At 35.8% G+C, this 13,339-nt stretch overlaps 1 protein-coding gene across 12 annotated transcripts in view; it reads right to left on the bottom strand.

The window, feature by feature from the left end:
* Positions 1-13,339, bottom strand: part of SNCA (synuclein alpha) — a 146,559-nt gene that overhangs the window by 126,643 nt on the left and 6,577 nt on the right. For 11 of the 12 annotated variants that reach the window (XM_043871463.1, XM_043871457.1, XM_043871455.1 and 8 more), the window contains exons 3-4: positions 9,356-9,397; positions 2,562-2,704 (exon numbers count right to left, since the gene is read on the bottom strand). In XM_043871463.1, coding sequence (XP_043727398.1) covers positions 2,562-2,704; positions 9,356-9,397 — 185 coding nt within the window. The remainder of the gene's footprint in view (positions 1-2,561; positions 2,705-9,355; positions 9,398-13,339) is intronic. The other variant, XM_043871465.1, reaches the window with a different exon arrangement.

Raw genomic sequence — 13,339 nt, 5'->3', positions numbered from 1 at the left:
ATAGATACTTTCTTACAGATTTCAGGATATCTATTCCAAAACATTTTGATGATAACTTTTGGATGGTTGAATAGCCATGGTTGCTACAGTACACACATATTTATGAAAGACACAAATAAAAGTCATGCTGCACATCACTTATTTCCTTGTTCTATGTCTTAATGTAATAAATATGGCTTAATTTTCTTCTATGTGTACTCTTCTAGACACCTGTGAAATATCAGTGAGCAAACAAAAATCTTCTCTCCTCATAGTGCTTACATTTCAGAAGGGATGAAATAAAATAAACAATATGCATAAAAATAAGTAAGCTAGTTATTATTTTTAAAGGTGATAAATGTTTTGGCCAAAAATAGAGTAGAAAAATTAGGAACACCAGAGGTAAGGAGAATGGTTCCAAATGTAAATAGGTCAGGGTAGGCTTCACTGAGGGAGAAGGCAATGGCACCCCACTCCAGTACTCTCGCCTGGAAAATCCCATGGATGGAGGAGCCTGGTAGGCTGCAGTCCATGGAGTCGCTAGGAGTTGGACACGACTGAGCGACTTCACTTTCACTTTTCACTTTCATGCATTGGAGAAGGAAATGGCAACCCACTCCAGGGTTCCTGTCTGGAGAACAGGGACGGGGGAGCCTGGTGGGCTGCCATCTATGGGGTCGCACAGAGTCGGACATGACTGAAGCGACTTAGCAGCAGCAGCAGCAGGCTTCACTGAGAAGGTGTTATTTAGCAAAGACCTGAGGAGATAAGGGAGTGAGCCAGGGTCACTTATACACTGGGGAAGAGCTTTCTAGACAGTGGGAAGAGTCAAGGCAAGGGTATGGATTCAAAGAATAATCAGGAAGCCTTTGTGGCAGGGAAAAACCAAAAATCATTCTGCAGCTAATGATGCGACCAGCAAGGGCTTAATACCTCAAATACACAAACAGCTCATACAACTTAACAAACAACAACAAGAAAGCAAACAACTCAACCAAAAAATGAGAATACCATAATAGACACTTCTCCAAAGAAGGTACACAGATGGCTAGGAGGCATATAAAAAGATGTTCAGCATTGCTAATTATTAGAGAAATGCAAATCAAAACTACAATGAGGTACCACCTCACATCTGTCAGAATGGTCATCGTTAAAATGTCTATAAATAATAAATGCTGGAGAGGGTGTGGAGAAAAGGGAACTCTCCTACGCTGTTGGTGGCAGTATAAATTGGGGCAGCCACTATGGAAAACAGGATGAAAGTTCCTCAGATAACTAAAAATAGAATTACCATATGATCCAGCAAACCCAGTCTTGGGCATATACCCAGACAAAACTGTAACTCAAAGAATACATGTACCCCTATGTTCATAACAGCACTATTCACAATAGCCAAAACTTGAAAACAACCTAAATGCCCATTGACAGATAAAGAAGATGTGACATATATACAATGGAATACTACTCAGCCATAAAAAAGCAAAATAATGCCATTTGAAGCAACATAGATGCAACCAGAGATTATCATGCTAAGCGAAGTCAGAAAGTAAAATAAATACCATATGATATCATTTATATGTGAAATCTAAAGTATGATGCAAATGAGCCTATCTACAAAACAGAAATAGACTCACAGACATAGGATTAGACTTATGGTAGCCAAAATGGAGAGGAGAGAGAAAGATGGACTAGGAGTTGGAAGTTGTTAGATGCAAGCCATTACATTTAGAGTGGATAACAATAAGGTCCTACTGTGGCACAGGGAACTATATCCAATCACCTAGAATAAACCATAATGAAAAATAATATAAAAAAGAATATATATATGACCATAACTGAGTCACTCTGTTGTACAGCAGAGATTGGCACAACATTATAAATCAACTATACTTCAATTAAAAAAAAAATCTGCTTATGGTGATGAATTTTGTAAAATTTTCATCTTCCAGTTGATACCTCATTTTCTGTTGCTTATTTGTTTATAATGAAAGTCCTAACTCTTGAATAATTTTCCTAGAGTCTCATATTTGTCAAGAAAGGAAAAGTCAGAATTCTGAGAATTTTAAAATCACCCCAAAACCATGATCATAGTTTAAGCCCCTCAGTTTCCACAAACATATATTTGGCAATGAATTGTTATATAATAAGCAAACAGGCCATTTAATAAGAGCTGATGTCACTATAAAGAAATTAAGTAAAAGATTTTCATTTTGAACATTTAGAGACTGGGCACAAAGCATTTGCTATACTCCAACAAAGAAAAATTCCAAGATTCACAGCCAACATAAAAGCACCCATTCTTTCTGAAATGTCACAGCTCTTTTAGACATTTGTTACACTGTTCATTTCATTAACTTTTTTTCCAGAAAATAAAACAATCACAATTATTGTGCAATTTTCACAGCATTTATCTGGGTGAGTATCTCCAAAAAGAATACATATAAAGGTAGTACTTTTTTTGTTAGGAGGGAAGCTTAGTCAGCTCTCCCTCAAGTAAGCATCTTATTCTTGCCTCTGTGCCTTGCTGAAAATGCATGGTGACCCACAAGCTTAGAAACGTAAGGAGACGTGCACAGTCCTACCTTGCCCAAATGATCCTTTCTGCCAAAGCCAGTGGCGGCTGCAATGCTCCCTGCTCCTTCTACCGTCTTCTGGGCTACTGCAGTCACCCCTGTCACCACGGCCTCGCCAACGTTCGTCACTTGCTCTTTGGTCTTCTCAGCCACTGGGATGAATCAAGAACAATGACAGATTAAGGGATGGTGGACCAACAGCCACTAGGAATAATTTCACTTCCACTAACCATCAACTTCCGAAGACCTATATTCACACACGTAGATAACTGGTGAGTCAGGAGAAGAAACAGTTACTGAGATTGCTAAGTGAGCATGGCTTAGCCAAACACAGATTCTTTGCCAAGACAGTCTTGTGCAATCATGCAGATGTTTAAAGGTGTTTCAAGCCTAAAGATCACAAATTTAGGGCTGTAAGCAATTTCGCTCTGGTTGACATTTTATGAAAGAAAGTTTACAGAAAGCAAGGCTTGCAGGTGTAGCTGTATCAAACTCAGCATGAAGTATTTCTTTATTTCAATTTCAATGCCAACTCTTTGATATCACTCAGCATGTTTTTTTCATCACACCTTCTGAGTCACAGAACACATATGTGCTCTCACATGGTATCATCAGAAATAAAACAACAGAGTGAGGGATGACTATGCTGATCCTTTTATGAAACATCAGGTAGTTGAAGCAGAATGAGTTTTAATGTTAAGATTTATGTTCAATCATTTTAATGGGAACAAAAGAGCTGGACTTAAAGTATGAAATGAAATGGTTTGTTGAGCACACTTAATTTCTTTTCATTAAAAATAAAATATGGAGATTCAGTAGGCTTTTAAAAATAAGTTAAATTTTAAGATGATGGTATAAATAGTTTGGGATTAGATTTAGAAAGAGATTCGATCTCATATCAAAAATTATCTAAGACTATATATAACTGTTGAATTAATGTTTCTATATTAATTCCATACAAATATCAAATAAACAAAGCTGCAATAAAAAAAAGTTTGCTTCAATTAAGAGTTTTATGAAAAAGCGGTAAAAGATGAGAATCTGCACTTTTAACAATTTCAAGATCAAGGGAAACAAGACAACTCTTCATCCAAACCTTTTTCCAGTTGTCATGTATGGATGTGAGAGCTGGACTATAAAGGAAGCTGAGCACCGAAGAATTCATGTTTTTGAACTATGGTGTTGGATAAGACTCTTGAAAGTCCCTTGGACAGCAAGGAGATCAAACCAGTCAATCCTGAGGAAATCAGTCATGAATATTCATTGGAAGGACTGATGCTGAAGCTCCAATAATTTGGCCATCTGATGCAAAGAACTGACTCATTGGAAAAGACCCTGATGCTGGGGAAAGATAAAAGGCAGGAGAAGAGGATAAAAGAGGATAAGACGGTTGGATGGCATCACCAACTCAATGGACATGAGTTTGAGCAAGCTCCGGGAGTTGGTGATGGCCAGGGAGCCCTGGCGTACTGCAGTCTATGGGGTCGCAAAGAGTCAGACACAACTGAGCAACTGAACTGAACTGAATCCTTATAACATTTACACTCATAAGGCCTGTGGGTCTTGCATTCTTATCTATATGTAATGTTTGCCTTCTTTTCTGAGGAATTCAATGAGTTGTACTATGTGAGCTGTTAAGTGTTATGTGCTAGTCACCCGATTATCGTACAGATTTCATTTCACCAGTTGGGAGGGGCCAGTCCCTGGGTCAGGAAGATTCCCCTGGAGAAGGAAATGACAACCCATTCTAGTATTCTTGCTTTGAGAAGCCCATGGACAGTGGAGCCTGGTGGGCTACTACTATTCATAGCATCGCAGAGTCTGACACGACTAAATAGTAACAGTGTGGTCAAAACAATTGGGTTTTGAATACAGTATGCAGGTCATGGAAGTTGAGGAGGTAGGTAAGGAAAAAAGGAAAATGAGTCTCACTCCTCAGTGTAGACAACAGAGGGAAATGAAAGTGGCCCCAAGAGTCTAAAAGCAGGAAGAGTTCACGCAGGTATTGCTTGATATTTGCCACTTCTGGGGATGTGGTAGATGCCTACCAACTAGTCATGGCTATACTCAATGCAAAGTTCAATTTAAATGCCAGTGAAAAAACTGTACTGAAAATCTCATGTTTTTAAACATTTCCAGAATGTTGATGCTTTAAAAATAGTGAATTATGGGCTTCAAGTTCTCATTTTTTTCTTTTCTAAGAATACAAGTAGAATATTTTACTTGAAAATGAACATTTCTTGTTATAAAATCTCAAAGACAAAAATAAATTTTGATCTTTTTTAAAGATTCATAATTTTTCTTCTGCCAGCCATGAAAGTTTATTTTTATAATTCTAGATTTATATACATACTTTTTTAATGCACATATCTGCATGCTAAAATGCACTTTTTAGTTTATTATAATTGATTAGATTTTACCACTGTAAGAATAAGTAAATTATTTACATTACAAAATGTCAGGATTTACATATAGCAGTGGTGGACCATTTTATTTATTTTCTTAATTTATTTTTATTTTTTGGCTGTGCCATACAGCATGTGGGATCTTTCCTGACCAGGGATCAAACCCAGGTCCCTGCATTAGAAGCATTTAGTTTTGACTACTGTACCACAAGGAAAGTCCCTGATAGACACATTTTAAGATTTCTGTAGGAACTGATTTATCTAGCAGATAATTTACTGACCTTAAACCCTTTGTTAAAACCCACCTCAAAAGTTAAATTCCATGTTAATAGCCTCTTTTCCCAACAACTGTCCTTCTTCCTCCTCCTGTGTGCTCATAAAATTTTAGGTATATCTTTACTACTGAACTTTCTATTTGCACCATAATTATTGATTTCCCAGTATGTCTACCCACCTCCACTGGTATATTTTGAGTTGATCAAAACCAGAGATAATATTCTCTTTATATTATTTCATAGTAACACTCATTAAATAATTTTGAGTACATTAAAAGCAATTTTGTGTATATGTGTAATCTATACGTTAATTTCAATAAGTATTGACTCTAATTAAGTTAACAATACAATTCCACAAAGGAAATGTGGCACCAACTTTTAGAACAGACAGTAAATCTAGCCTATAACATTAAAAAAAAATTACAAAATTAAGATATAGTTTTGAATTAGTATACAAAGTACAGATATGAGGACAAAAAAATTTGTATTTTTTAACAAGGGAATTTAAAATGTAACATGTTGGAAATTAACTGTGTTCATTATTGTATAACAAGTTTCTGTGTGTAAGAATCAAAGCCTGCAGTAGATCTCCAACAATAGGAGTTTCTTTATATCACACTTTCATGAGGGAAAAAATGAGAATGAGTCAGCTTATATCAAATTAAGTTTTTTAATACCTTCAAAGGCATGTCATTCCATAAGCCCAGATTAAGTGCTCTCTCATATTTTCCTATAAAGTGATGTACTGACAACTGAAATAATAATGTCCTGAGATCAAAAAGCCAGGGATTAAGGTAGAGTTTTCTGGATTTTATCTTCAGATTATCTAACTGAGAGGATTAATTTTCCCTGGATGTTGTAGGTAGAAAATGCCTGGCCTAAGTTTACTAAAGTCTGTATTTCTACAAAATAGTTAATGAAATGAATCTTGTGGAAATTTTTCTTTTAACATTAGCTGATATTGTTATGTACTTAATAATAGTTTCTCCCTTCCCTGCTTTAAGAGTAATAACAAAGTAAATAACAATTATGTAGCAATTATTTTGTACCATGATAAACATTTTAGGTCATATATAAAAAGCAACCAATTCTCTCTGATTAACTACTGAGGTTATTACCTTAAACATTTATTTACCCTTATAAAATGAATTTAGAATTTTACATGAAATAACTTTACTCAACAAATTAATTTATCTGATACGAGAGAGGGATGGCCCTTTTTGCAACTGATTTATTCCACTGCAATTTTCATAGCCAGATTACTTATACCGACATTTCTGATACTTTACTACTGCCAGGGTGATTGACTGGCGCTGTGCTAAGTCACTTCAGCCATGTCTGCCTCTTTGCAACCCGCATGGACTGTAGCCCACCAGGCTTTTCTGTCCATGGGGATTCTCCAGGCATGAATACTGGAGAGGGTTGCCATGCCCTCCTCCAGGGGATCTTCCCAACCCAGGGATCGAACCCAGGTCTCCCATACTGCAGGCAGATTCTTTACCATCTGAGCCACCAGGCAAGTCTTTGACTGGTGCAATGACTGGAAACACTGCCCATAACAAAATCATCATGGTCTCCCTGCTTAGAAGGATTTTCCATAGTATTCCGGGGAACACTAGTTGAATTAAACTCTAGTAACTGTTGAAAGGGCTTCCCTTGTGACTCAGCAGGTAAAGAATCTGCCTGCAATGTGGGAGACCTGGGTTTGATCCCTGGGTTGGGAAGATCCCCTGGCAAAGGAAACAGCTACCCACTCCAGTATTCAGCCCTGGAGAATTCCATGGGCTGAACAGTCTGTGGGGGTCACAAAGAGTGGGACACTACTGAGTGACTTTCACTTTTTTCAACTATTGAAAGAAAGTCAAATTAGTTTTGGAAATCCTGGGTTAAACTAAATTATGTAAATTTATTTATTGTAGAAAAGCTCAGTTTCTTTAATATGTTAAAAGGAAGACAGGATATGCAAAGTCTCCAAACATTTAAAAACCATGGAAACATTAGCTGGCAGGCTGCTGTTCTTCAGAAACAATCTGCAAAATATTGCCTTATAGTACAAAACTTCAGTCACTTGTACCAGGCCAAGTGTGTACGCATTCATGCACACAAACACCTCAAAAACTCATGTTTACATTCTATCATTCTAAAAAACCTCAAAAATTCTGACTTTGGCAATAGTTATCCTTGCAGCCCATCTGCATAGCCTCCATTGGATGGTAATATTAGCTTATTCTCTAATTTTTACCACAGGCTCTAAACTTTGCAACATGCTTATCTGCTTGTTCATCCATATGGATTCTCCTTCAGCTATTAGAATGAAAAGCAGTTAAACCAAGTAGACTCTCTTCATATAGCATAGTCTACAACTGTCTGATAACTAGTTCTTACAAAAATCATACTTTATAACATGCCATTTATAGAAGGTCCCTACAGGGCAGTTTATATATACTGAATTCCAACAGAGCAAAAGTAAGTTGCATACTTTAACTTAGCTTCTAGAAGAATTAGTTTCAAAGGGTTGTTTTTTATTTAATTTATTTATTTTCAGCTGCACTACGTGGCTTGCGGGATCTTAGTTCCATGAACAGGGGTTGAACCTAGGACATGGCAGTGAAAACCCAGAATCCAAACCACAAGGCCACCATAGAACTCCCTGTTTTGATTTTATACTCTAACTTTTTTAGTCAAAAGTATGTATAAAAGGGCTTCCCTGAGAGCTCAGTTGACAAGGAATCTGCCTGCAATGCAGGAGACCCCGCTTCGATTCCTGGGTCAGGAAGATCTGCTGGAGAAGGGCTAGGCTACCCACTCCAGTATTCTTGGATTTCCCTTGTGGCTCAGCTGGTAAAGAACCAGCCTGCAGTGCCAGAGACTGGGGTTCGATCCCTGGGTTGGGAAGATCCCCTGAGAAGGAAAAGGCCACCCACTTCAGTATTTTGGCCTGGAGAATTCCATGGACTATATAGTATGTATAAAAGTATGTATAAAAATCATATAAATACCTTTCTGCACTAGCTACGAAAATGTGGCTCAAGATAGATTCACTAGAAAATGATAGTAAGTAAAACCTAGATAATACATACTATTTGCCTTCAGTATTCTAGGTATTTATTTATATTCTCATTCACTGAATTCTTTTACAAATGAGGAAACTGAATCACACAGAGGTAACGAACGAATCTTGCAGAACAGTCACACAGCTAGTAAGGGGTAAGCAGAAATTTGGACTAAAGAGGTCTGGCTTCAGTGTTTGTGGCCTTAACCAAAATACTGTATTAATTAATATTCCTATTTGATTTTCTCAAAATCTGTTTTATAACTTAGCAATAGAAGCATGTTACTTTGCTGAGGCCCTGCCATATTTACTGCTTTCTCATCATATGAGTTATATTTTTTATCTGATCATATGATTATATCTTATCATGCCTGTCAGAAAGCTTGGAGTACATAAAACATAAAACTCAATCACAGCAAGTCCATATATTAAAGTTGCTAAATTGTGATTTTTCTATTTCTATCATTATCCTCCTCCTCTTCCTCATCATCACCATCATAATTTTCATCATTTTTGCTATTCCCTTATTGTAATCTTCTTACAGACCTAATTTCAAAATTTGGGTGAAATTAGGTCAAACAGAGATAAACACAATAAATAATTTACTGATCATCCCAAGAGTATTTCCTAAAATGTCTTCTGAATCAAGGAGATATTATAATTTGTATATTTTAGTGTCAGAATATTTCATTGTACTCTATAGAAAATTTTCATTCAACTCTTTAAAAATGGCAGTCCTTATATGATATTCCACTATCATTTGCCAGAACATTAATTTGATCAGAACACTCAAATGTTACACCACTATAAGCTAAACAATTAAACTAGTCAATTCAGTCATCATTCTTGACAGTTACAAACACTGTGTTTTACTTACTTATAACAAATACTTAACATACTTTAAAATATTTAATAAAGAATCAAGATTAAACAAAGCCGATGTTTTCTAGAATGCTCCTCTATGGGCAGAGTGGTTATTTATATTTACATCCTGAATGATCAGTGCTGGGGCTATCCTGCTTACTAGATATTTTCAATATCATCCTTGAATATAAGTTCCACAAAGCTTACCTGTTGTCACACCATGAACTACCCCTTCCTTGGTTTTGGATCCTACAAAAACAAACAAATTCAAACCATAAGCTTCAAAGTCACCTTTACTGCTAATGAGCTACTTTTAAATACATCTAATGGAAAAATAATATCTCACTCTTCAAAAACCCACATGTAAAGATATCTTCAGGGAGCAAAAAATTTAAAACAAAGAAATTTAGTAACCATTACAACAAATGCAACAAAGCAAAGCTAACCGGATATGCTCCAATTAAGATTTTAGCACACAATAATAGCTTTTCAACCCTTGTGTCCCACTTCACATATCAACTTACAGAAAGTAAAAAAGAAAAGGTGAGAAAACACAGGGTCTGGCTGGGAAGGTGATTTTGGATTCAGAACTGCAGAAGCTCTACTAAAATGCAATACAAAGAAAGATTACTTAATCCATGGAACACAAACGGATGGGGGAAGGAGAGAGGGAATTCATAGTTGTTGAACATCTATTATGAAAAAGGCATTTTTCATCTCATTTAATGTTTGTAATAACCCCCCATTTCACATCATGCCCATTTTACTCCACATGAAGCAATTACAAATTAAAGTTAAATGATTTGTCTGAAGTCACCAGCTACAAGCATGTTCAAATTAAGGGCTCTGTGACCCTAAGCCCATATTGTTTCTACGAAACCAGGCAAATCTTTAGAAGGAATACAGTATTTTATCACTGAAGTATGACTGATGCTAGCTTCGAGAAGGGGCAAGATAGTAATTTTCCCCAAATCTTGACCATTACCAAACTTTTACACAAAGAATTTATTAATATGTATTGGTAAAATTAAGTTTGTGAATAATTTTATTCATCAGCTCTCTAATGTTGGATTTATTAGTGTAATTCATACAGCTTTTTAATGATCTTGGAGACAATAACAATAAAAAGAAAATTCATTTGAAAACTACCCTATAAGCTAAATAAAGTAATTCTATCAGAGAAGAATGTAAGGAAATTAGGACTGAAAAACTAGGAAATGAATATTTATCATTCTCTACCTGCCACTCCTTCAACACCTTATTTTTAAAAACAACTAGTAAAAATATATTTTAACAATTGTATATTCTCTCTGCCTTAGTTGTACCTGATAATTTGATCTTCGGCTAAATCATGGAATGTATCCTGAACCAAACATACAAGAAAGTCTTAATGAGTTTCTTTGCATCAAATCAATTACCTGTTTTCGGTTTTCATAATTGTTTAGTAGTATGTTACTGATGATTAACTTTTAATTGATAAGTAACCTGTAAATGAAAAGATAAAGCTACAAAATACGTGCCCAGTGGTATGTCACCAGTAATGTGATAGACAGATAGACCTTATAGATAAGTAGATCTCATAACAGATACAGCTGAAGAGACCCTAGATCTGATGGCTTCCCTAAGCTGATGTAGCCCACATCCATTCCCCTCTTGTCTCTTATGACTTCACAAAGCTGCAGAGTGGAGAAGATCAGAAATGATGCCTGGGCATTGCCAAGGACTCAATTATGCTGTTGTGCATGTCATGTTGACTATCTCAGTATGGTGGAGGTGAAGCAAATTGTGACTTGGGAGTTTGACATCAATCCACAGTCTTGACCACTGCTACTTATTGAGCAGGATCTCACTGGAAGAGTTTTGAAGGTCATTTTCTTGCCTTTACTGTTAGAATACTTGGCAAAGAACTGCATTTTTTTTTTTTTTTGCTTTTGAATTTCACTCTCAACTTACAATTTCTAAACGATTTGATTGAGAAATTTTTGGTCCATTAAATTGAAGTAGGTTGATTGAAAATTTGTATACAAAGATATCACAAAAGGAGAAAAAAACAAAAATAATATTGATTATGGTGGTTCATCAATTAGCATTAAAAGCTAGCTATTGAAAGTATATTATAAATGAATGAGATTACTTTCTCATGAGGCTTAAGAAAACAGTGTGCTAAACTTCTTCAGCCATAAGTGAAAGAGGAAAATTTTCCCTAGTTACTTCTAATCTTTCAAGCTAGTTATTGATAATAGTTCTTATAATGAAGGATAAAATTATCAAAAGAAAATACATTGGCAAATTACTCTGCTGCAGAGTTTGTGTGTGTGTGCTGAACGCTCAGTCCTGTCAGACTCTTTGCAACCCCATGGGCGGTAGCCCACCAAGCTCCTCTGTCCGTGGGATTCTCCAGGCAAGAATACTGGAGTGGGTTGCCATTCCCTTCTCCAGAGGATCTTTCTGACCCAGGGATCGAACCCAGGTCTCCTGCTTGGCACAGATTCTTTACCATTGGAGCCACCAAGCAGCCCTGTTGGAGAGTTTATTTGACAATAATAACCATGGCTCCTACATATAAAAGTACACTTACAAAAATTCTCAATGAAATGTTAATGAATCAAACACAACAATGCATTAAGAGAATTATACATCACAATCAGGTGGCATTTATCATAGGTATACAAGGCCGGTTCAGTGTTTGAAAGTCAATTAAGTAATTCATATCAGCAGGCTCAAAAAGACATGTCATGATCATATTAATAGATGCAGAAAGAGCATTTGCAAAACTCAACACCTACTTGTGATTAAAAAAAAAAACCCTCCCAGTAAACTAGAAATAGAGAACTTTCCCAACCTGATAGAAAGTATCTACCAAAAAGTCTACAGCTAACATCATATTTCATTGTGAGACACTAGGAACTTTATTACCAGGAACAAGGCAATAATATCCCCTTTCACCAGTCCTTCAACATCGTACAGGAAGCCCTAGCTATTGCAGTAAGACGAGGAAATAAAAGATATCTGGCTGGGAAAGATGAAACAAAACTGTCAAGAATCAACAAAAAATATCCTGGTGCTGATAAGTTACTATAGAAAGATTGCAGGATGCAAGGTTAAAAAGTCAATCACCTTCCTATATACCAGTAATGAACGAGCAGAATTTGAAATTAAAAACATAGTATAATTTACATTAGCATCAAAGACAAAATACCTGGGCATAAATTTAATGCAATATATACAAGATCTATATGGGAAAAATTATGTAGCTTTGATAACAAAATCAAAGAACTATATAAATAGAGAGATATTCCACATTCATGGATAGAAGACAGAATATTAACAACATGTTACCTCTTCCCAACTTGATTTTACAGTTCCATGTTATATATATACATATATACATACATATACATATATATATAGAGAGAGAGAGAACCATCAACTCAACGGACATGAATTTGAGCAAATTTCAGGAGATAGTGGAGGACAGAGGAGCCCACTGTGCCACGGTCCATAGGGTCACAGAGTTCGACATGACTTAGCAACTGAGCAACAATCTCAAGCAAAACCCCAGTAATTTTGTGGATATTGACAAACTGATTCTAAAGTTTATGTGGAGAGGCAAAGATCAAAAATAGCCAAAATGGTATTGAAGAAGAACAAAGTTAGAGGACTGACACTACTTACAAAGCTGTCATAATCAACACAATGATATTGGTGAAAGAATAAACAAATAGATCAAGGGACTGGAAAAGAGAGCCCAGAAATACACAAACATAAATGTAATCAGCTGATTTTTGACAAAGGAAAAAAGGCAATAAAATGGAGCAAAGATAGTCTTTAAACAAATGGTGCTAGAACTGGACATCTACATGAAAAAAATAATTTTATACAACTTTATACCCTTCACAAGCAAATAATCCAAAATGAATCATAGCCTTAAGTGTAAAATGTGAAACTATAAAACTTCTAGAAGATCACCTTGAAGAACATCTACATAATCTCAAGTATGGCAATGACTATTGAGCTATAACACCAAAGACACACTCCATTAAATCATTAATAAGTGAGAATTCATTTAAATTAAAAACTTCTATAAAAGACAATTTCAAAAGAATGAGAAAACAATCTGCAGACAGGAAAATATTTATGAACTATCTGAAAAAGAAGACAAAGAACTCTTAAAAATCAACAATAAGAAAA

This window comes from Cervus elaphus, chromosome 17, assembly GCF_910594005.1.
Source record: "Cervus elaphus chromosome 17, mCerEla1.1, whole genome shotgun sequence".
Classification (NCBI taxonomy): Eukaryota; Metazoa; Chordata; class Mammalia; order Artiodactyla; family Cervidae; genus Cervus; species Cervus elaphus.
Note: the sequence above shows the minus strand (reverse complement) of the source record. Positions and strands in the feature narration are given on the sequence as shown.